Below are 25179 nucleotides of genomic sequence, written 5' to 3'. Positions count from 1 at the left end.
ACTTACTCCTTCAACATTTTGATAAAAAAAAAGCCTTCCCAATGACATATCCTTGTAATATATGTGTGTGTGTGTGTGTGTGTGTGTGTGTGTGTGTGTGTGTGTGTGTGTGTATATATGCCCATCTTACAAGACACTAAGCACGCAGTTCAGACAAGTCCTTTGCCACGTTGTCACAAGAATCACTATTTATGATTCTTCAAGTTTCCAGTACCATACCCCACACTTCTCTGTGACTTGACTGATTGACCTTAGGGTCCATATTTCTAGCATGCACCTCAAAGCTGACTTCTGGAATTCTTTATGCTTTAATTAGCAGCCCTCTTCTTGGCCCAACATTGTGCCACCATAATTTCTACTCTTAAGAGGAATATCTCATGACTGATTGGGCTCCTCCCATATTGGAACAACTGTTAGGATTTAGGGCTCAGAGGTGAGGAGGATCTTGCAATTGTATCTTCTTCACTGACTCCTCAGACTTTGGGCCACACCTCACTGAGTCTTTATGAGAAGATCATTTGTTAAGCATATATATTCTTTTTTCTCTCCTCTTCCTCCTCCTCCTCCGTGTGTGTGTGTGTGTGTGTGTGTGTGTATGTGTGTGTGTGTGTGTGTGTGTGTTGTGTGTGTGTTTAAGGTAGGGTCTGAGTCAGTAGCCTAGGTAATCATGCTGGGATTACAAGTGTGTACTGCCATGCCTGGTGGAGAACCTTGAAATTTTGGCAAATTATGTATAGTTAGGGAGGACAGTCACTTTTGTTTGTCAGATACAAGGTCCTCCACAGACAGCCACAGACACTACCCATTTTTGTTTTCTGACAGACTCTGTCTCATCTTCTAAAGAGACCTAATGAAGAAGTGGACATGTTATGGATGCTGATATGTCAACAAATAGGAAGGACAGGCACATTATTTACTTACAAGGCAGAGCACCTCTATCCTTTCTCACCTCATTCTCAGATTCTCCCAGACAACTCTCTCCTGAGACGACTCCTGAAACCATTTCTGTGATCCAGAGAGAGCCTACTCTGTCCCCGTCTTGAGTAACACATTCAGTAGAACAATTCTAGAAGCGCGTGTGGGTTCTGCCTGGGCTGATTCCTGCGGGAACAGTTGGATGGGTGGAGCTCATGGGCTGGCTCAGCGGGGCCTCTGACTTCCGGGCAGTGAGCATCAGAGCTGATGGAGAGAAAGTCCTCTTATAAACACTTAGTGGAGGTTCTGTTTCCCTTATGCCTTTACCAAGACAAACAATTCAGATGTGGTCCTTTCATTAGTATTGACAGAAGAAAAAAACACTTGTGGCCATTGTTTATAGACCTTATTTGACGAGAGTGACAAGGTTGGCCTACTTTCCCTCCAGAGGGGTCATGTTCGGGCCTCTCCTCGTTCCCCTGGCAACCAGTGTTGATTCACTGTACGTAAATTGGTCTCTCTTTACAGCATCGTTGCTGATGGTCCATCTCCCCGTTTCTTTTGTAAAATTGTTTTATGGTTATTGTAAAGGTGATGTTCAGAGGGGCCACAGTTACCTTGTCAGATGAAGAGGACGTTTGTTTTTGAACAATGTCATTTCTCTCCCAGTGTTCCCCTCCGATCTCCCCCCCCCCAGCTTCTCATTTCTTTTTGCACTTCTCTGAGACTCCGTACTCCTTGACACGCCTCAACTTTGCCCACATCATCTCCTCTGGTTTTCCTGCAATATCACAAAGTGGCTCATCACGCCGATGAGGTTGCTTTATCATACAGATAAGAAACAGAGACTAAGACATTGAGTGGCTGAGTTTAGCATTCACATCCTTTTGCTCCACCCCACCTGCCACCCCTATGCTCAAACACTGCCCGTATTAGGGCTCGAACTCAGGGATCCACACTCTTGCTGGGCTTTTTTATTCCAGGCTGGCTCTCTACCATTTGAGCCATGTGCTTACATCTAGCCTTTCAGTGGTTAATTAGAGATTTAAAAAAATCTCACAGTTTTCTGCCCAGGCTGGCTTCAATCCTCTCTTCTCAGATCTCTTCTCCCGAGTAGCTAGAGTTATAGGCATAAGCCATCGGCACCCAGCTGTTATAGTACTTTTTAAATTGGTTCATTTCTTTTTATTGTAAGGGTGATGTACAGAGGGGTTGCAGTTACATAAGTCAGGTAATGAGTCCATTTCTTTTTGCACAGTGTCACAGTGTTTTCCCCTCCTGACTGCCCCCCACAAGTTATATAGTTCATTTTAAACATAATGTCTAGTGAGGATCACTGCTGAATTTGTTCATCCTTTGTCCCACCATTTCTGTGCACCCCTTTACCCTCCTCCACACAGATAAACTTACATACAAGACAAAAGGCACAGAAATCAGAAACACAACAAAGGACGGGGGGGGGGAACGTAACATGACAAAAAACCCTCCTGTTTGAATTTCTTGGCGTTCTTTTCAATAAACATTTTATACGATCATATGCACATAGCTATGGAGCCTTTTAATACTGACTGACTGCAGGGAAAAAATGCAAACACTTTCCCAACTCCCAGCTTAGTTCAGCAGCTAGAGATCGTTTGTTAAACACCCAGGAAGGTGCACACCAGATGAATGTGCAAAGACGTATGAACTGCCTTGCGATTAATCTATTATGGGCATGTTGTGCATTCACCAAACATATGTTGAGTCCCTACTAGATGCTGGGTTCCACTGAAAAGAATGGGAGTACTCTGCTATATGCTCTGGTTTTAAGCTGCTTAGAGTTCATAGAAGACATTGCCATCAAATACAGTGAAAACGGGTTATCCCGTGGGAGAGGGACACACAAAGAAACAAAAAAAATCACACGGTACATTATAAATAGGTTAGGAACAATAGCAAGAAAGAGAAAAAAACACTTGTGTCCCTATCTTGAGGTTCATTTCGCTTAACATCATCTTATCTGGTCATATGTACATAGCTTCTGAACTTTTCTGCTTGTCTCAGACATATACTAGTTATTGCAAATAAAGGAAACCATAGGAAATAAGGAAACCCTAGATTCTTTAGGCTTGGCTTACTTCACTTAAGATAATTTTTTCCAAGTTTTTCCATTTCCTAACAAATGAGGTGATGTCATTCTTTCTAATCATCGTATTTGATGTTGGTGCCCTCCATCTTGTATATACACTTCTCTAGCTTGGGGAGGGGATGGGAAAAAACCAAAATGTTTAGATAGGGATACAGGTTGACACATTGAAACAATGAGATATACAAGACACTATGTTGAAAAATAAACTTTACAATTTAGGTGGGGAGGAGGGTAGTGTATGTAGTAGTAGAGGTGGGAGGGAAGGGAGGGTAGGGGAAAAACAAAGAAGGAGGTAACAATGCTTATAGGAAATGTACTCATGACCTTGCTCATGTAACTGTAACCCCTGTGTACAGCATTTTTACAATAAAAAATGTATTTAAAAAAAGATACAGAAGTCCAGAGTTGGCCAGTTGCTTATAAAATAGCAAAGTTAACATCAGCAAAGGCTGCCCCCTAGTGGACAATGTCGAGATCCATGACTGAGCTAGTTGTTTTATACCTTTTTTGGTTTTTAAATTATCTTTAAGCAACTGTACAAAGGGGTTTCAATTCGACATGTCAGTTTGTGGGTACAACACACCCTGATACATGTCACACCTTTACTGTTCTCCCCATCCTTCTCAATCCCACCCATCCCCTCCAGTTACCTCGTTCCCTGTTCACACAGACTATGATGACAGATGCAGTTTTGTTCAATGTCCCCCCTGTTAAAGCTACTGATGAACCTGATTCTTATAGAAAATTGTTTTCTTTAAATTTTCCCTGCCATAAAATTCACTACCTCATATTCCGTGGAAGGAGAGACTCCCAGCTTTTGAGGCTAGGGTGGATGTTTTCTGAGCTGCTTTCTATTCTGAACTTCATTAAGTTTCAAATAAGGGGGAAGTAAATATGGTAAAATTCTGGATCCCTTTATGGTCAAATGTTATATAAAATGTTTATAACATCTTTATTGTCCAGTTTTTATGGTTTTTTTTTAAATTGTGAAAATACCATACAGGGGGGTTACAATTACATGGGCAAGATAGTGAGTACATTTCTTATCAAGCATTGTTGCCTCCTCCTTTGTTTCCCCTTTCCATCCCTTCCCCTCTCCAATCCCACCAACCCCACACCCCCTACCACCACCACCCCACCCTCCAAAGTTGTAAAGTTCATTTTTCAACATAATGTCTTGTACATCTCATTGTTGTAATGGGTCCACCTGTAACCCTATTTAAACAATTTGTTTTTCCCCCTTCCCCTCCACAAAGCATATCAACATCAAATACAGTGAAAACGGGTTATACCATGGGAGAGGTACGTGCAAAGCAACAAAGAAATGTACATTACTTACAATACAGTTTCAAATCAGTGCCTTATTGACCTATTCGAGCCACTGAAATATTTGTTTGAATCTGTGGAATTACCAACTAAAATTATGGTATTTCACGAGAAACTGTGAGTGCATAGCATCTGTTGATAAACAGTGGGTCTGAAATAGCTTTAGCAATGCACTGTGACTAACAATCTGCTAGAAGGGGTTATACTTGACATTCATACTTTATGGATTGAAAATTTCACTTGTAAACATTTGCAATCTTTTTTCTTTTGCTCCATAAAAGTGAAGCCTCTTACCTTTTCTCTCCCTTAAGAGACCATATCACATTCGGTCCAGTACTTCCAGCAAGGAAATTGCACACATGTTTGAGACAGCTATTGTGACCTATCCTGCTGCGTGGTCACAAGAGATGGTGTCCCTTCTTAAAAAGGTAAGAAGGAAGGAAGGGGGAAATACAGTCATAATATTCAATGCACTTCCTATGAAATTAAGAAAATTGAGGAGAGGGGTTGGGCTGGAGGAATGGGGAAGACGGAAAAGGGGGACCATAGACTTTTAAACTAATAGGTAGCGCCTTGGTACAACTACTTGCATATAATTAACAATATATAATCTTCAAAGAAAGGTAAGGAGGAATATAGCAGGCCAAAAGGAAGAAATAAAAGAGAGTATCTTCCCTGTCTAAGATTAGAAGTTAGTATTGAGCATTGGGAAGTCAGGGCAGTATGCATTTGCAGAATGGTGACTGTCACAGCTAACAGCTCTTAAGACACATGCTTTTTCTTTTATGTTTTTCTTTCCTTTTTATTTTGTCAGTTGTGGGGCCTGAATGCACGGCCTAGGCATGGTCCCTGAGCTTTTCTGCTCAAGGCTAGTATTCTATTACTTTGAGCTACAGCACCACTTCTGATTTTCTGGTGGTTAATTGGAGATAACAGTCTTCTAGACTTTCCTGCCCCTGTTGGCTTTGAACTGTGATCCTTATATCTCAGCCTCCTGAGTCGCTAGGATTGACAGGCTGAGCCACCAGCTCGCAGCTGCAGGTCCTTTATAAGTAGAGAAACAGAGAGGGAAAATATTGGAACAACTGAGACACTACTAAAGAACCTAAGCGCTAGTCACGTCTCCTAGAGTAGTGCGCGAGGTTGTCTGTGTGGAGCTGCACACTGCCCACACACAGACCACTTGGTAAACTGAGTGGGTGAAGAATTAAACTAAGCAAGCAGCACTTGAAAATAATCACATAGTTTAAGAAGCATACCTTCTCATCTCACCTAAAATATCAATTCCTTGGGGGAGAGTCTTAATGTCCTCAGCTTTAACACTGTCTTTTCTTCATAGCATTTTTCATGGTTTAACTTTCTACATGTGTGTAATTTGGTAGGCAAGTGAGTGTGATTCTTGGATTAGTACTGAGTCTGTGAGCTTCTTGAGGGCAGTGCCCCTGAGCTCACAGGGACCCAGGGAGAAGGAAAACTCCCCAAGTATTTGAGTGAATGGGGCTGGTTGCTTTTTATCAGAGGTTAAGGTGCTTTTTTCACTACAGGACTGAAAACAATTCTAGTAGACCTCAATAAAATACCTTAAAGTAAGTATTTTTTTAAAAAAAGACTTCTGCTTGTAATCCTAGCTACTCAGAAGGCTGAGATCTGAGGATTGCAGTTCAAAGTCAGCCCAGCCAGGAAAATCCGTGAGACTCTTATCTCCAGTTAACCACCAGAAAACCACAAGTGGCACTGAGGCTCAAGTGGTAGAATGCTCACTTTTAGCTGAAGAGCTCAGGAATAGTCCGTAGGCCAAGTTCAAGCCCCATAATTGACTTAAAACAAAAAGACCTTTGTACTAAAAAAAATGATGAGCCCAAAGGACTGTCTTTTTTTTAATGAAGAAGAGGAAAGTGCTCAAGTTGTGACTGCTAAAGACATAAGGTTTTGGGGGCGGGGGCAAAGATTTAAAATCTGTGTCTCTTGCTTGGGGGTCAATTTCCCTACTTTGGATTAGCAACATTTTCATAACTAATATCAAAGGTCTTGGGAGGCAGAGATCAACACTGCCATTTGAATGATACTGCTCACAAAATAAATAAGTGAAGCCTCATCTCAACCACTAAGCCATCAGAGATAGTTAAGCCCCCATGGTCCCAGCTCCATGGAGGGTATGGGTAGGAGGTTCATATTCTGGACTGGCCATGGGCAAAAAAAATTGAGACCTTCTCTAAAAAATCTAAAATCAAAAAAGGCTGGAGGTGTGGCTCTAGTGGTAGAAAGCATGTTTAACAAGTGCAAGGCCCACAGTTCAAACCCCAGAACCACCAAGAACATAAGAAAAGTCAAAGATGAGAAATGAGAGTCATTTTTCTGAAAGGCATCCTTCCGCTCTAAGATGGGTCAGATCCACGCTGAGTCCCACAGTATCCTCTCCAGGAACACCTCGCCTGGGACTGACTTCACTCTTTGAGTCCCATCATTGAGGTGATGCTGGTTCTGGAGTGGTTATGAGAAAAAGTATTTTCTCTTACAATCCCAGAATATAACAGTAACTGTAGTTATATATACCTCAGCTGGGCAGTTTCCACAACATATAAATTAATTGTAAAAAAAAAAAAGACAAAAAAACCAAACTGGGCTCCCGTGGCTCACATCTGTCATTCTGGCTACTCAGGTGGCTGAGATCTGAAGACTGCACTTCAAAGCCAGCCTGGGCAGAAAAGTTGATGAGACTCTTATCTCCACCACAAATAAAAGCCAGAAGTGGAGTTGTGGCTCAAATGCTCGAGTGCTAGCCTTGAGCAAAAAAGCTCAGGGCCACCTCTCAAGCTAGGAGTTCAAACCCCAGGACTAGCATACACATGCATGTTCAAGCATGCATAAGCACATGCTCATGTACTCTCTCTCTCTCTTTCTCTCTCTCTCTCTCTCTCTCTCACACACACACACACACACACACACACACACACACACACACACACACACACACCCTAAATACTCATACCTATAATTCTAGCATGTTGGCAGGCTAAGATTCAGAGAACTATAGTTCCTGGCCAGCCTGGGCAAAACAGTATGCAACATATCTTCTCAAAGGAAGAAGGTGGGCATGGCAATGTGCACCTGTCATTGCAGCTATGGTAGAAATCCTCAACTAAGAGGCCTGTGTGTTCCAGGTATGGGCCTGGGCACAAAGGAAGACCCTATCTCAAAATAACCAAACCAAACCAAACCAAAACAAAACATTCTGGAGTTATAGCTCTGTGGTAGAGTTCCTGCCTAGCAAGCATAAAGCTTGGAGTTCAAACTCCATACTGGAGCGTAGGTGGCAGGTGTGTGTGGGGGGGAGGAGAACTACTATAAGTCTAACAGGGGAGTTAGTAATGAAGACTTCTTTGGTTCAGAAGTACAAGCTATATGTACTCTAAATATTGCAACCCCCAATGCCAATCACGCGTTGCCTGTATTACTTGCAGATGAGGTTAGAGGAGCCATGCTCTGGAGTCTCGCAGAAGAATGGCTCTGAGACATTGAATTGTAATAGTTGCAAACACTGAGGAGGAGGGAGCGGGAAGATTTGTATGAGGTTTTATTCCCCTGAGTTTTGACTTTGTTCCGAAGCTCATTGTTTGTGTCCCTTTGGCAGCTACTTGAACCTAATCCAGACCATCGTTTTTCTCATCTGGCTGACATTCAGAACTTCCCCTCCATGAGTAATGTGAATTGGGATGCAGTCCTGCAGAAGAGGCTTACCCCAGGTTTCATTCCAAACGTGAGTCAGTCCTAGAAGAAAAACAGGACAAGTCTCCCTCAGGGCCTGTTCCTCTGTGGGCTAAATCTACACATTGTTTCATGAGATACACACACTGAGAAAAGCCAGAATTCACAGACAGCTGAGCAATGACCTGACTAGAGCTCTAGATTCTGACCTTTTTGTATGTTATGCTTATGTTGGGAGGAAGTTCTAGTCCCAATAAAAGTCACTTCCATATGTCTGTGAGTTCAAAATAAGTGTTTCTTTAGATTTCAAATATTAATTTGATTTCAAATATTAATTAGATTTCAAATAGTAATTGTGCTTATAGAGGTCTGTCAGTCAGAAGATAGAGAACTTAGTAAACTATTGAGATTAAGTAAGGAATTAATTTTGGTTTCCCATCTGCCCTCTCCCTATGCCATATATAAATTGGGAGGGGGTGTTGGGGGCTGGTCCTGGGACTTGAACTCAGGACCTGAACAGTGTCCCTGAGATTTGTTGTTGTTGTAGTTTTTTAAGTCTGGCTCTCTATTACTTAAACCACAGCTCCACTTGCAGCTTTTTGGTGGTTAATTAGAGATAAGAGTTTTGCAGATTTTCCTTCCTGGGCTGGCTTTAAATAGTTATCTTCAGATCTCAGCCTCCTGAGTAGCTAGGATTACAGGTGTGAGCCACTGGAATCTAGCCTCATGGATATATATATAATCTATTGGTGTGGGGGAGGGGGTCCCAAGGCTTTAACTCAGGGCCTAGGCACTGTCCCTGAGCCTCTCTGTGTTTCAAGCTAACTCGCTACCACTTGAGCCACAGCACCACTTCTGGCTTTTCTGTTTTTGTGGTACTGAGGAATTGAACACAGGGCTTCATGCATTCCAGGCAAGCCCTCTACCACTAAGCCACCTTCCCAGCCCCTGGAGCTGTATTTTTTAAGGACTAGTGGTCAATGAGAAATAAAATTCTGACTACCCAACCAAGGGACATCCATATCCCACTGCAGACTGTGGGCATTAGCTTAGGCCAGGGGTCCTAGAGAAGGTCTCTGCCTGGGTTCTGAACCACACAGTGGGAGGTAGGAGCTCTGGGAAGAATGCTGTGTTCCTCCAGCGACTTGTGGGAACACCTTAGACTCTGCTTTTCAAGCTCTAGTGGGAGCTGGTTCTGAGAGTAAGGGAGTGTGATTATTTATGTGAAGAGCTGGGCAGGAAGCCTGGGTTGGGTGGAAGCTGGGGACAGGGGAGGAGGGGGAGGAATAGGAGGAGAGGAAGAAAGGGAGAGGGGGTGGAGAAGCAATATGGCGGAGCTCTGTAGGTGTGAATCTCTCTCCCTTAGGAGCAGGGAGAAAGTGAGGTGAATTTGTACCTGTCCACTTCTCAGGAGGCGCAGGCAGCTTGCTTGGTGACTGACACGGATCCCTCTGAGATCTAGGCACAGGGCCACCGCTGCTTCCCCCTCCTGCCAGCCATGCCTGCCGCCCCAGGAGCAGCTCTGTGGTGTAGGGCTCTCTGGCTTCCCAGTGAATTTGAACCATCTGGGATCTTATTAAAGAGGAGATTCTTGGCTTCAAGTTCAGAAACCCTGACATGGGAAGTCTGGCTGGGCTACAGGCTTGTTAGAAGACACTTGAGAACCCCCAAACCTAAGAATTGTTAAGTTTAGTTCAGTTTCCTTCCTTACACACTGAGGTGAAGGGGAAGTTTAGGGAAAAAAAATATCTTCAATGAATGAACAAGCTTGTCAGGGTTGGCCTGTTCCATGAGGACATGGCGTTCTTCGGTGTGCTGGGTCTGGGGCATTTCTAGACTGAGGTAGGAACTGGACAATCGAGTCAGAACCTCTCTTCTTTGCAGAAAGGCAGGCTGAACTGTGACCCCACCTTTGAACTTGAAGAAATGATTTTGGAATCCAAACCTCTTCACAAGAAGAAGAAACGTCTGGCAAAAAAAGAGAAGGAGATGCGGAAGAGTGACTCGGCCGAGGTAAGCAGTGGTCTGCACCGCACCCAAGGTGACAGGGCTCTCGTGTGGCAGCTGCCACTCATTGAAGTGCCTCTATTAGGGAGTCTTTATGTGCTCTGCCTTTTTTACATGCCAGTAGAGGGGCTTGAACTCAGGGCCTTAGTGCTATCCCTTAGCTTTCTGCTCAAGGCTGGTGCTCTACCACTTGAGCCCCAGCTCCACTGCTGGCTTTTTAGTGGTTAATTGGAGATAAGAGTCCCAGAGATTTTCCTGCCTGGACTGGCTTTGAGCTAACATCCTCAGATCTCAGCCTCCTGAGTAGCTAGGATTGCAGGTGAGAGCCACTGGTGCTGGTTATCAGTGCCCTGGGTTAAAAGCTGGAATCAATAGCCACTAGCTGCTGTACCTTCCTACCCGGGTCTTCTGAGCACAAGCTGCAAGCTTCCACCTTACTTCCAAACCATTAGAGCAGACACAGTGGCAGGACAGTTGTCTTGGAGGCTCAGGGATTCAACTTCTGCTCTCTTCCCATACTCTTCTTCATGTTGCTTCCAACTTGAAGCGTCTTTGTTATTTCTTAGATTTGGGTTCTTCACTGATGAGGTCTTGTACTATGTCTTTTTTTCTGAGCATTCTTCTTCATGCATTAATGATACCTCTATTTCCTCCCCCGCCCCCACAATGTGAACCTTAAAGACCTGTCTTCTTCAAGAGCACCTTGAATCTGTCCAGAAGGAGTTTATAATTTTCAACAGAGAAAAGTAAGTAGTACCAGGGAGACCAACAACTTAAAAATGACAGTGTTTCAGGACAACCTGATGTGCAGAGATCTAATTTATTTTAAAACATGTTTTATTTCTGTGTGTTTTGGGTGGTGCTGGCATTTGGACTTAGGGTGTCTCGCTTGTTAGATAAGCATTCTGCCACTTGAGACATGCCCCCAGCCTCTTTTTGTTTTAGTTTCTTTTCCATGTGAGATTACACTTGTGCCCAGAGCCAATCTCAATATGAGATTCTCTTATCTCTGCCTCTTAAGTAGCTGAGATTATAGAATGAATCACTGTACTTGCTTGATTTTGAGATTGAGCCTCACTAGCATTTTTGTCCAAGCTGATGTGGAGCAGTGATACGCCCATCTCCGTCTCCTAGCTGGCATTACAGGCGGGCACTGTCATGCCCAGCTCCATGTTTTGTAATTATAAAAAATTATACAAATGGGGCTGGGAAGGTGGCTCAGTGGTAGAGTGCTTGCCTTGCATGCATGAGGCCCTGGGTTTGATTCCTCAGCACCACATAACCAGAAAAAAACAGAAGTGGCGCTGTGGCTCAAGTGGTAGAGCACTAGCCTTGAGCTGAAGAGCTGAGGGACAGTGCCCAGGCCCAGAGGTCAGGACCCATGATCAATAAAAAAGAAAGAAAGAAAGCAAAAAAAGATACAAATATGTTTTAAGAAAAAAAAACCTCTGGAATATTCAGGAACGTTTGTTCTTGTAACAGATTTAAATATTTAATAGGTAACTTAGGTCTAGCATTAGGTTTTTGTTTACGTGAAGAGATTTGGGGACATCAACACTGACAGCTGGTGACTACGATATTCCCTCCGTTCATTCCTTTTCCATTGTGGCACTTCATTTATGCTGTTACCTCAAAAGTTCAGACTTCTCATTTTTCCTTTCAAAAAATAAAACCTTTTTTTTTTTGTTGTTGTTCTTTGAAGAGTAAAAAGAGACTTTACTAAAAGAGAAGCTAACTTAGCCTTGGATCAAACCAAAAACCCACAAGAAGAGGATGGGCAAGATAGCAATCTGTGAAGGAGCACCAGCGTCTTCTTGGGACCCTTCTGGAAAGCTCAGGCCAGGAACTTCAGACTGTCTGTCTACATCAAGAAGGACTGAGAGCTGTTCCTTCCACTCTACGTCTCATGACTTAGAAAATGCATATGAATGTCCTTCCTGGGGCCAGCTCCATATAGGGAAGAGTCCCAGGCCTGAGCTCCTGGATGGAAATCCATCACCCCATTGCTGTATAACCTAGTGCAAGCCATCTTCATCATTTCTCTGCTTCTCTTATATTTATCTACAATGAAGGGGTGATGTCAGTTGAGCAGTACCCTGCCTTTTTGGGCATTACAATTGTTATTCTAAATGGTTTTTATTTTCATTTAAAAAGGTATAGTTGACTGTAGTTTTGTCCCATGTCTTCTGATTCCACTGTGACCTAAGGAAAAGTGGGCATCGTGAGCCTCTTCGGAACTAGACAGTGTCACAAAGGGTGCAGGATCCTAAAGGCTGCTTGCACAGGAATAATGATTTCCATGGGTCAGATTAGAAGCAAGTATAGATTTACAGGAACTTCCAGTGGGGTGCTGAAGTTGGCATCCTATCAGGTCCTAAAAGCTAATAAGATCCATCTGTGTACATCTCTTTACAACTTCCTCCTCAGAGATATGGCATTGGTCAGTTGAACTCAGTGACGCTGAGAGAATTTACACCAGGGAAATTGGCAGACACTACAGATCGTGTTTTGTTTGTTTGTTTTTCTTTTCAGCAAATCGGTTGTTAAATATTATCTATTCCACTTACCTTCCTGGTGTGCATGTCCCTTAAGGGCTAATTGTCCTCTGAAGATTAGCAGATGATCAGAGAATATTGAAGCATTGAAAGAAGGTTGACTTCATAGTTCAGGAAACCTCCAAGTTTGCTTTCCCAAAGCAAACAACAGTTCTTCCCTAACCCTTATGGTGATGGCTGGTTATTGAAATCAGATCCTTTGGTTGACTTCCATGACTAGGGTATACATTATAAACTCATCAGATAGATCGTACCTCATTTAGATTGGTGACAAGGTGCAGGGCTGAACATTTTAGAAAACAAGAGTGACTACTGTATCCTAGGAACTTTTTCTCCTGACAACTTCTTCCCTTCCCTGCACAGAGTAACCATGAAAGTGCAGCGTGCAGGCTCCATACATTGCAGCAGCTTGCCACTACCAGCGTGCCCTCTAGCGTAGGGGTGAAGCAGCCTTAAGTTCTGTTGTAAGTTACAAGTGAATTTGGAATATGGTAATACTGAGCCTTCAAATATTCTTTGCCCATAACATCAAGGAAGTGTCTGTTGCCCCAATGAAGCCAAGTACAATGCATTGCCCATCAATCGGGATACAAGTCCCTTTTCTTGTTTTGCTTTACTCTTTATTTCCATCTTTAGTCTCATTTCGGGGAATGCTAGGAGAACTGAAATAATAAACAGCTTACACATGGAGTTATAGGCTAGGATTATAGTAAGATGCTCACACATCTAAGCCAAGTTCATGAACAGAGATGAAGGGAACAGTGGCAGTGTGCCCTTCCCCACAAGAAGAGCAGGCAGAATTTCCTAGTTATTTCAAGCAGTTCTCTTTTTTCCGTTTCCTTTTTTTTTTCTAAGTTTAATTTACCTAAATGTGCATGTAACTCAGTGCTATAGACGTGGAAACAAGAACTTTGTTGGAGAATTTTTTTTTGCTGCCCACACCGAGTAGAGTCAGGAAGTGAATGGGCATGGGAGGTGAGTGTTTTAAACTCTCAGCCACTCAGATGCCCCAACACTGTCCATGCTGATGAAGGACGTGGGTCTCACCATGGTGGCAATGATCTGGCAGTGGAAGGGACCAGAGCGATACTGACTTGGGCAGCCACACTGGTGGCACTAGACCAGAGGAAGGAAAAGGAGGTGACTTCTACCTACAACAACAGATAATTTTTGTTTTTATTTTTTGTGTCGTTTCTGGGTCTTGAACTTAGAGTCTTGGCACAGTAACTTAGCTCTTTCACTCAAGGCTGGCATTCTACCACTGGAACCACTTGAATCTACTTTTGGTTGTTTACTGTTTCATTGGGAATAGGAGTCTCAAGGATTTTGCTCCCTGAGCTTCAAACCGCAATTCCCAGATCTCAACCTTCTGAGTAGCTAGGATGACAAGCTTGAGCCACCAGCGCCCCACGGCCAACTTACTTTCTGAGGGAAGTCATGCTAAGCATGTAGTGTGGTTATAAACCAGAACTAAACCTCACATAGTCATTTAAGATTTTTCCTTCATTCAGTTAATAGGTCCAGGTTTCTGGCATGGCTGTGAAATGCTACTGTTCTAAGAGCAGCCATAATTTTGTTAAAGAATCACAAGACATCTCTTTCATCTGTTTAATTCAATTCCCTACAGTTCCCACAAGTTATTTTTCTACGATATTTCCCCCCTGCAAACTCTGAAAACTCACTGTGACTTTCAGAGGGAAGGATGCCACAGAGAGCGCAGCAGTATACTGGTGACCTGATTCACCCCCTCCGGTGTCCGGAACATTTGCCTTTACCAGCTTCTACCTTCTGTTTGTCTTTACTCAAGTGCGCTTGTGCTGTGTCCACACCTCCCAGATCACCTGGGTCCTTCTCTTGCCTAGGACTTGTTTGTTTGCATCCTCCCTGGAGAGCAGCTTTTGGAAATGGAAGTCAAAGGATGTAGGCCCAGGGAAGCTGAGAGGGATTCCCAGGGCGTGGTTCATGTCTACAACTTAAGATGGGATGGAAACCCATCCGTCTTTGTAGTTTCAATCCCTCACTTGTATTCTTCATGAGCTGATGTCTGTGCCAGAATAAATGTGGACTTTCAGCCAACTACCACTGACTTCTAAAACCATGGATGCATTCATTACAAAGCAGTGTGGGACAGTCTCATAGATTTCCAGTAGCATAAGCTGACGCAATAAGTACCAGTGGGATAAGTTGCTGGATAAAAAGCGAAAACATTGGGCTGGGTCTTAGCCTAGCAATAGCATGTCTGCTTAGCATGCATGAAGCTCTGAGTTAGATTCCTAGCACCAAGAGTAAAGAAATGCAATACATGTTGCAGTACAGAATGATTCTTAGCACATCCCCATCTCTGTGTGTTTTCAAGCTGAAGGAAAAAACAATTCCCAAAGCAAACAAAAATTCTTCCCAAAATCCTTATGGTGATAGTTAGTTGCTGGAATCAGATTCTTTGGTTGAATTCCATAACTAGGGGATGAAAGTTATGAGGTCACTGGATTGACTGTGTCCTAATGTGTCAAGAGGTAATGTTGGGAATTTCAGAAAATGATGGCTGCTGCACCCTTTGCTTATGACATTCCTGGAAACTTTTTCTCCTGACCATTCCCTCCTGTACCTGCGCCGAACATCTGAGAGGTCAGAGGCAGGCCTTGAAGATCAGAACATCCATGAGAGCACATTTCAGCAGGGGCACTGGCTCAAGATGACCTCAGGTGGAGGGGTGAAGCAGTCCTGCCTACGGCTCTGGCTCCGATCCCTAACTCCATGGGAGGAAAGGCTGTGGTAATGGCCTGCACATGGGCTGTGGCTGTACTTGTTTTTGCTGAAGTCATTACTAGGGCCAGGACAGCAAAGCATTGCTAAATGAATTAGAACCATCTTTGTATGATAGGAAAGAGAAATGGCTAGTCTTTCAACCATTATAGCCTTCCCTAGGTCGGATGGAGGGTGCACAACTAGGAAGGAGGAGGATGGATGTAGCTGTGAAAGGACCAGTGTTGATGCTTGCAGTTGATGCTGTGAAGCTAAGTCCTTAATGCTTCCAAAGTGGAACACAAAGGCCATTGACATGTATTGGGAGTTTGCTTCAGAACCCAGGTATCCCCGAATTTTGTCAACAAACGTCTTGTTTCCTACTTCCTACTTGTGATTGTGCGCAACCAGCTCCATGAGCCTCACTGATATTAAACATTGCTGTCAAAGCCCAGGCTTCGGTTTTCTGTGCTATTATGAACAGACAACAGATCTGGTAGCCGTTGATGATGCACGTGTGCTATGTCCGGCTGTAGCTGATAGAAGTGTGCCTACCTGCATGTATTAAATGTCTTTTTAACAGTTATCCCATTGTTTTCCTTGGCAGTGTGATCTCTGTATGTTTGTCTCTTCCCCTCCTTTCCTTCCCTTCCTCTCCCTGTATGTTCTGTGTTTCTCCATAGAGGTAATATTGAGGTTGTCCAAAGTCATCTGTTTTTGCCTCCACTTCCTGTTGAGAAAGACTCCCCTTAAGCAGAGAGTAGCTGGTGGCTGGTGCTAATGATGAGCCATATGTATACAATGAAGCCCATTTTAACTGATCTGCACATAGAAAACCTCGACTACCTGACATCCAGCATCCACAGCCAGAATGCCCGTTTCTACTTTTTCACTAGTGACCTCAAGCTCATAGATAACTCATACATCATGGTTGGTTTGGTTTTCCCCAGCACTTTGCCTCTTACCCCCTCTGCAAGTCTCGTTCCATTCCACACACTAGTGTGGTAGGTTGATGTTCCAAGGCCCCATAATCTGGGACAGACACCTCAACTCTTGCAGCTAGAAGAAGTTTCTGCCTTAGGAAAACATCGTATGGGCTTTCAGTCATCTCTCAGACACACTATAGTTCAGCTGCCAGCAAGCCCTGAATGCCCTGAGCCTGGCATGGAGTAGTGGGCCCTTGTGATGCTCACTGGCTCCTGCCAGTCATTTCAGCATTCTGTTTTGTGGTTCCTAGCATTAGTAGAACACAAAGTAGGGTCTAGAACACTGGCCTTGAAGAAGGCCAGCCTTAAGGATGTGATCTCTTTTCTACAAGTTGCTCCAGTTCCTTTATCCTACACCTCTGGCTCATGGTCAGAGCCCCTTTGTGACGGCTTAGTGGCAAGAGTTGACTCCAGAAACTTCTTTGGGACCAGTACTCCATTGTGAGCCCTGTTCTATGTTCCCCTTCCATGTTCTATCTGGTAGGATGTGATTCAGCCAGCACTACCTGCAGCCTCCAGAAGTGTGAGACTTGGTCCCTGTATCTTTCACCAACATTAAGATAATGGTGGTGTAAGATAAACTTCACCACAGTGCTGTGTCCTGAGTTTGCTGACACATTCACAATGCCCTCATACCTACGCAGATCCTTAACAAAGCTCACTTGTTCCTTGCTCACACGGAGCTAGAGGTGTTTCACCAGTTCTGAGCTTGAGTCACAATGTAAGCCTACAGACAGGCTTATTAAACATCAGACACTGACCCTCTACTGTATAATATTTCTCTATTGTGCTCAGAGCAGCTTTTGATCATTTTTGAGCACTGTGTTCTCCTTCATCAAAGGCATTAATGCTACCAGCCCAAGAAGAACTCATCACCTATCAAAGCAATTCATTAAAAAGAATTTTCTCTCCTAGGGTCTCTGCTACTTTCTCCACCTGTGTGGTCATCCATATTCCTGCCATTTGGCTAAGGATGTAAGTCTTACTGGTTTGAGGACAGTGCAGAGCTGGTGCTATGCCTGACTTTTCCAGCATCCATCCTTTCTTCTGGAATCACTTATTCATTTTCTTGGTGGGGTAACTGAGTTCACAAAGATCCATGTATGTGACACGTGTGGGTGAGTGATTCGCCCATGCTCTCTCCTGGCCACAGTGACCTCTTCATGATGAACATATGACTCAGAGCTGAGTCACCCAGGTGAATTTCTCCAGCTGGAAGGATGGAAGGCATTGTTCTAGGATTACTCAACAGATTGAGATCAGAACCTGGAGATCTCATGGAAATTTTAGCCCTAATGTAGAAAGCACTTCCCCAAGAAGGAAGCATGCAGATAGAAAGCAGCATTCTGCCCTCTGGTGTCCGTGATCAGCTGGACCATGCAGCCAGGATCCAGCCTTGCCCAAGCCAGTGCCCTCGCACAGGTGAGGCCATGGGTTAATTTGCCCTCAGCTTTTCAGTTCCACTAGATTTGAAGATTTCACACTTACACAACTGAACATGCTTCTCCTCTAACTCCTCCCTGTACCCCCTTCCCCTTCCCCCGCCCTCTCCTCTCCCCCACCGGTTGGTCATGGAGCTTGAACTCAGGGCTCAGACACTGTCTCTGAGCTCTTGCTAAAAGTGAGCACTCTACCACTTTGAGCCACAGCTCCACTTCTGGTGGTTAATTGGAGATAGGAGTCTCACAGACTTTCTGCCTAGCCTGGCTTTTAACTACAGTCCTCATTATCTCAGCCTCCAGAGTAGCTAGGATTACAGGCATGAGCCGCCATCTCCCAGCTTTTTTTTTTTCTTTGTAATGTTGAAGAGATCGAATCCACGACCTTGTGCCTAGATGACAAGTACTCTGCCATTGAACTACATCCCCCAGACCTGGAGAAAGTTTTAAAGACTTCTTTATTACAGCCCCAGAGCCTTCAACTTGCTGGTATGTATGTACTTAAAAACTCGCAAAGAAGTAGCCATAGTAATCCTTCCAAAAAAATGTTGTCCATCTTGAGATTGGTGCTAAAACTGTCCCGTACACAGTTGTAGTTTTTCCTCCAAGTGCAGACTTTTAGAAAAGTATAGATCGTTCTTACAAAACAACCCAATAAGCAGGACTTTCTTTCTGCCAATACCCCAAACACCAAACTAAACTAAACCAAAGCAAAGACCTTTTAGATTCTGTCTTGCATTCAGCAGGCTTTATTCCAAATATGAATGCTTCCTATACTAATACTAAATTTGACAGTTCCCAGGAAAATCTTATTTATTCCCCAAAGTTTTAATAATGGTCAAATTAACCACTTAATGTCCATGAAAGAAAATACCAGCTAGGCACTGGTGGTTCACAAATATAATCCTACTTACTCAAGAAGCTGAGATGTGAAAGTTGTGGTTCAAAGCCAGCCTAGGGACACAGATCTGGGAGACTTTCAGCCCTAATTAATAAAAAAACTAGAAATGGAGGTGTGGTTCAAGGAGTAGAAGGATAAAAAGCATTGAGTAAAAAAGCCAACCAAGAGTTTGAGGCACTGAGTTCCACCCCCAATACCAGCATTTAAAAAAAATAGGAGAAACCCACAAAGGAAATTTTCTACAGATTACCATCCTCATCATATCTGTCATGTGTAGTAAACATTTGAGTCCCAGGATGCATTGTTAATAGAGTAGGAGATTTTCATCAGATACAGAAGACAAAAGAACCATGTTGGTAATTTTATAGTCATTTTAATAACCAGGTTTACATTAACAGTCACTTGATGAACTTTTTTTTTCTTTAAGTTCAGCTAACTCAATACACAGTTTTCTTCACGGTTCAAACCAAACAGCTCTTCAGACAGAGCTACCTCACAGCTAGCACAGATCACAGGGCGGTTTACTGTCTGTCCATATCCACCAGTCACAGAACTGAACACCCACACACCATGTTGCAAAGGGGGAATTACAAGGAATGCGGGCTGCCCAGGATGGCCTGGGCCAGCCAGAAGTGCATCTGGGACTCAAGCTGGGGTGTATTCATGGGGGAAGGGCTTGGGGTGTTGGGGCAAGGACCAAGATTGGGAACCATCCACTTGTGGGAAGGGACTTCTCATGGTGAGCAAAATGGAGTCCAGGCTTAGGATTCAAAATGACTGTTAGAATGGTCAAGAAGAAAAAGACTGAAAGATGACTGCACTTTGGAACAAAGCCATTTGAGGGATGAATCATCCCACTGGCTTTAGAGAACCTAGAAGTAAAAGAAATATCTCTACTGGAATGGTTGATTCAATAGTTCTACAGAGACCTCCCCAAATTCCTAAGCTCACGGCCCTGTTAAACAGAAAGCCCCAACAGATTGCTAGCTGAGCTTAGTAGCAATGAAAGAAAGTAGGAGAAGAGCAGGTCATCCTCAGAGAGGGGTCAAGCCAAGACACAGGATGGCAAAGCTGGCTTGAGAAATGGGCGGGAGACCCATACCCATGCTCCCTCTCATGCTTAAGTAAGATGTCTGTGAACATGGAGGGGACTGAGGACACAGGGCCATTTTCTTTCCCTCAGCCCATTGTTGAAGGGCTATTTGATTCGTCTATGTGGCAGAACAGATGGAGAATATTTCCCAGGTTAAGAAAATAGCGAGTCTATTTTCTAGGGATTCTCAGGAAATTCTCTGCTTGAATGTTTACTATTGGTAAGTAAGGAAGGGGAGACTTTCGAAAACTGTTGCTCACCCAGAGGGCAAGAAAGAATTGTTGTAGACTATACACTTGAGGTTGGATGCTGCATTTTGAAGGAAGAGTCATTTCCATGGCATAAAAGAGACCTGGAGGGATGGGTGTGGTTTAGGGCTGGCTGACAGCAGAGCAGGTGCTGAAGTGGATGCTCAGACTAGTTTACTGACATGTCTTTTCCTCCATCTGGTGGCCATGGCTGGTATTACAACCTACCCTAAAGTCCAGCCTGGCTTCTGAGGTATATTTATATATATGTAAATGCTTCCCATCTAGCAAAATCCCTTTCTATAGAAAAGTCATTCTGACTCATATCTTTGAATTGTAAGTTAAAGCTACACTTTCCCTTTTTTGCTTAAGGTTTTCTTTGAAAAGAAAAGCACCACGAGAGCCTTAAAATAGCACAGTTGCATATTATAAGGTGATAAGAGTATTTCTTCATGATTAGAACAGAAAGGAATTTGCCAGGGGAAATCCTCTTCCTTAGCTATTTTCAAATCCTTTTTCAGCCAAGTGTTTCTCTGTTGTTCAGCTTATTACAAAGTTTGCAGTTAGGGATGGAGTTGCAGCACCGTGGTAATGTTTGCCTAGCATGTGTTAGGCCCTGGGTTCAACTGCCCAGCACCGACAAACAAAAACAAACACACACACACACAAAATCAAAACCTGCAGTCAGACAATGGTTTCTCCTAAGTACTTAAAAGGTGTTTGAGGCCTGCTCTTCTCTTCAAAGTACTTAGCACTCAGGGTTATTGGTTCTACCACATAGGTCACCGGGGCACAGAGCTCTGATTCCATGTTTTTTCCTACATGAGAATGTCTTGATTTTACAGATTCTTGCCTTCTTCACAGACCTCGCTCCAAAGCTGGGCAAGAGGTCTGAGAGGGAGATGGACATGATCTCTGACAAATGGCCCCTTCTGATTTCCTGTTCCTCCTCCACGAGGAAGGTTATATCCCATAACTCCACTTGTGTAGGAGACTTTAGTACTGTAACAAAAAGTTACTCTCAAGGGTCTGCTAATGGAAGAGGAAAGAGATGTCTTGTGATTGAAAAAGAAAGATGGAATCAGAAGTTACAGGATACGTTCCCTCTGCTCCAGACTGATTTTTCCAGATCCCTGTTTTACTCTCCTAAGAGCAGATTCCCCATGAGTAGTAAAAAATAGAGAACACCTAATGAAATCAATTAAAAATCATCGCAGTCAACCATTGACATTCCTCCATCTCAAACTCACCATCGTTGATCTCTCCTCCCCTTCGTCACCATGTCCCATCAGAGCTAAAGCCCTAACTCAGGATGTCAGAAGCGTGAGCTGCTTCTGGGTTTGCAGAAGAGCCTGTCCTGTCCTCAGAGGGAGGCATTGTAAGCCGCTGGGCCCCTCCTCACTGGGGCCTGTGCTGCGCTCAGTCATCACCTTCTAAGAGGAAGAAGACGCTAGCATCGCCGGCTCCCTCCCAGTCTGCCCTTCCCATCCCAGGAAGGAGAGGATTTGAAAGCAATGCCAGGAAAGAGGCCCAAGCCAACACCAGCCTCATCAAGCAGGGAGAAGAAATGACTGGATTCTGGTGTATCAATAAAGCGTTCAAAGAAATGAAATCTACTAGGAAGGGATGTGAGACAAGTTCCAGAATGCAAAGACTACCTGCCTTCTTGGAGGGACCCCCAGAGGTCCCCAGTTAAGCAAGGGCAGCCACAAGTAGCCATCTTCCATGGAAATTAATAACATGTCCTCAACACAATGCCCACAACACTGCTGCTCAGCCAGCCCACCCACCTCCCTCCTACAAGCCCCACCCCAGCCCTTCTTCACCCTCTGCCTTGCTTGGAGCTCCTACCACCCACTCACCCCAAATAACCTGTGTGGCTTTTAATCGTGTCCCTGACCTCCCAGCTTTGTCTGTCCCTTTGTCATATGATGTAGCACTACACACGCTCTCAACACTATGGGATAGCAGACTCTTTACCTTAGTGGCCTGTCTGATTGCATGCATGTCAGTGGGGGAAAGGGGTCAAACAAATCAAGGCTATGCATAAACAGAAAAACAAAGCAATATTGGTAAAGCTAGGCAAGCAAGCGTAACATGGATAAACATAAGGCTTGAGGCTTCTTGATTCTTTAGATCACAACCGTTTGGATGTACTTTGCTTCTTAAATAATGGTGTGGACCATTTTGGCTTCAAAACAATCTCTTCTTGCTTCTTTGCACCTGCTCCTCCCCTCCTCTTTGGGAAGGAGTTGCTTAACTCAGAGATGTGATATTAGAGCGGCCTCCAGGGGGCGCCACAATGCGCTTGCTGGCAGAGCGGACGCCCTCATCCACTTGGGTGCCTGTCGTTGGAAATAAATTCCCAGGGAGAAATAAGGAAGGAGTAAAAGGCAAAATGATTACTTTGAAGAGAATTAGGTAGGAAATGTCTGACTGGCCTAAGAAACTTAGAGTAGACCTTGATCTCTTCATAGTTACTTCCCCTTCCTTGGGACAGTGCTTTCTGGTAGGAACAGTGGAGTTTCTATCTAGGTTGTATCTGCCCCTGAACTTGACAACGTTTCTAAGAACACTGAAAATCAGGAGGCAAAAGACTGCTGCCTAACAGTAATTGTGGCTAGCAAAGCTTCAAGAGCCTCCACAAGTAATCCCATTTGAGCCATGTGAGTCTTGTTTAGGGACAGGCTATTGTTTCTACTCACAGGGGAGGAAGGAGGCCAAAGAGCTAGGTCCCTTGCCCAGAGCTTGAAGGATCCTGACCAGGACCCTCTGAACAGAAAACAGTGAATGGCCAGGTCCATTTCCCCATGAAAGGAGCCTTGAAAAATGCTCTTCCAGCTCTTATTCTTCTTCTACAAGCCATGGGAGTCTCCTTTTAAACACACCTTCTCTTTCTTATTATCCTGATTCCCCCAAACCTATGTCTCCCATAGGGAAGGGACTCTATGTTTATTTCTCCCCATTGTAGACCATTGACTGGGGAACAATTGAACCATGATTTTCTGTTCCTATCAGGGAGTTCTTAAAGAACAGGTCAGATAACAATATGAAAAACACACAGTAAAAGTTAAAGCTGTGGAAGCTACTATTATTATTACCAGGGAGAGAAGAACACTAAAACTGTAAAGTTATAAGAAGCTACTGCACTTGGAGGATAAAAATAGAGCTTTTTTTTTTTTTTGCCAGTCCTGGGACTTGAACTGAGGGCCTGGGCACTCTCCCTGAGCTTCTTTTGCTCAAGGCTAGCACTCTACCACTTGAGCCACAGAGCTACTTCCAGCTTTTTCTGCTTATGTGGTGCTGAGGAATCAAACCCAGGGCTTCATGCATGCGAGGCAAGCACTCTACCACTAAGCCACCTTCCCAGCCCACAACAGAACTATTTTTATAAATGACAGGAGCACACTATGTGTCATAGAGAATCACGATCACTTCAGCTCCTCGGTGCCGCTCTCAAGCAGGTCTGAGCTCAAAGCATTTGTTGTCATTTGCATTTGACCTTGAACTTGATCTCCAACCTGACTAGTCCTTGTCTGACTTTCTCGCCAGGATATTGTTCGGCTTCCAAACCTTCCTTCTTGTCCCCCCTAGCCTTTTCCTCAATGGGATGCCAGCACCAGGCTGGAGACACATGAAAGACCAACTCTTAGGATCTCAGTCCCCCTTATAGGCACCCTGGTCCCTCCCCACCCCCCTTAATAAATCTGTGCTGCTCACCTGACAGGCTGAATCCTGACTGATGCAAATTCCTCACAGGTGGATTCGGCCGAGTGGGAGAGCCCCGGGTAGAACCGGCGGGAGTCCCTCCTTTAGGGGTGGTGGTCAGATCAAACACCGGCCCATCGTACATGCCCCTTGGGACTGCGTGCAGGTCTCCCATCTGCAGCCAGAAAGACAAGGGTCACCATTCATTTATGACAGATCGAGGTCTGCATGTACATCTCTGTGAGCGCAGCGCGCACGGGATTTTCTATAGCTGGGCTTGTGTGAAGGAGAAGGCAAGGTGGGAAAATGCCTGGTGTGCTGGGGATGACAGGGTGGGCAGGAGGGAGGAGCCCAAGCTGGAAGTGTTACCACACGGGCCGGAGCCCAGCCATCAGGAACTGAAGCCATGTCAAGCAAGGTCTCACAGGCTGGCAACGTGGGGTCACATGGGAGTTCTACCTTTAAAGCACACATCAGGAGGACTAGGCCTTGAATGAGAGTCTGTGGTCTGACCCCACGGACTCTGGCTGTGGGGCCAGCCAACAATGTCAACCAAGGGCAGGCATGCTCAGGGCAGGGCCTCAGGCCAGATGCTGGAGTTTGTATGGTCCTTTGAAATACGATGCTTCCCTCAGAGGGACTCACAGTCTAATGGACAAACACTGCAAGACCATAGTTGGTGGCAGTGGGCCCAGGGCCCGGCACACAGCCTCTACTCACATTGGATCATTGGCCACAGCAAGGCAAGGAGGCCATGCTGCTAGCCATACTTGAGTGTAAGGACTGAACACAGCTTGACAACAGAAGTCCTGCCAGAGCCTTCCATCTGTGTTCATGAAGTGGACAGGCTGGCAAAAACACACAAGCCAAGCTCATCAGTGTGTGCGTGTGTGTTGGGGGAGAGGGGGGCGGTCCATGGAGCCATGATGATGGTATCTCTGCTTCCTAAGGAGCAGGCCCAAGTCTCTGTTCTGGAATCTAAGTCACATCCGCAGAAATAAGGAGTGAACACTAGGGAAGTTTGAGTCTTATTTTCTTCTCTGTTAGGTCCAAACTGGACACATATAAAATGTGAGTGTGAGTCTATGTGTATGTGTGAGAGAAAGACAGACAAAGACAGAGAGACAGAGGGAGACAGAGCGAGAGTGTGTTTAAAATCAAGAACTTAAGCGAGCTTGTGTTTCACCCCTGGTAGCTAGAAGTTGTCAACATTTGCACCATTGAACAATACTGACAGGCTGGAATAGGATGGGTGAATGTGAACTCTGGTGCTTATTGTAAGCCATTAAGAATATCCAGAGCAGAGGGGGGGACCAAGATGGCGACGGGGCAGTAGGGAAACGCCACAGCTCTCTCCAACCAAAAAGAGAGTTCGAGTTCCAACGCTTAATCTCCCCAAGAGACCGACAACAACAAAAAGACGAAC

General features: G+C 44.5%; 2 protein-coding genes across 2 annotated transcripts in view; one reads left to right on the top strand and one right to left on the bottom strand.

The window, feature by feature from the left end:
• Stk32a (serine/threonine kinase 32A) overlaps positions 1-11877 on the top strand; it is a 120328-nt gene extending 108451 nt beyond the window's left edge. Inside the window, exons 8-12 of the mRNA XM_013025528.1 lie at positions 4681-4797; positions 8001-8126; positions 9959-10087; positions 10763-10827; positions 11784-11877. Of these exons, the coding sequence (XP_012880982.1) occupies positions 4681-4797; positions 8001-8126; positions 9959-10087; positions 10763-10827; positions 11784-11877 (531 nt within the window). The remainder of the gene's footprint in view (positions 1-4680; positions 4798-8000; positions 8127-9958; positions 10088-10762; positions 10828-11783) is intronic.
• A 9752-nt stretch (positions 11878-21629) lies between these two features.
• Positions 21630-25179, bottom strand: part of Dpysl3 (dihydropyrimidinase-like 3) — a 115752-nt gene continuing 112202 nt past the window's right edge. Inside the window, exons 13-14 of the mRNA XM_013025580.1 lie at positions 23766-23928; positions 21630-22390 (exon numbers count right to left, since the gene is read on the bottom strand). Of these exons, the coding sequence (XP_012881034.1) occupies positions 22302-22390; positions 23766-23928 (252 nt within the window). The 3' untranslated portion in view covers positions 21630-22301. The remainder of the gene's footprint in view (positions 22391-23765; positions 23929-25179) is intronic.

The sequence above is a fragment of the Dipodomys ordii genome, unplaced genomic scaffold (genome assembly GCF_000151885.1).
Source record: "Dipodomys ordii isolate 6190 unplaced genomic scaffold, Dord_2.0 Scaffold85, whole genome shotgun sequence".
NCBI lineage: Eukaryota > Metazoa > Chordata > Mammalia > Rodentia > Heteromyidae > Dipodomys > Dipodomys ordii.
Note: the sequence above shows the minus strand (reverse complement) of the source record. Positions and strands in the feature narration are given on the sequence as shown.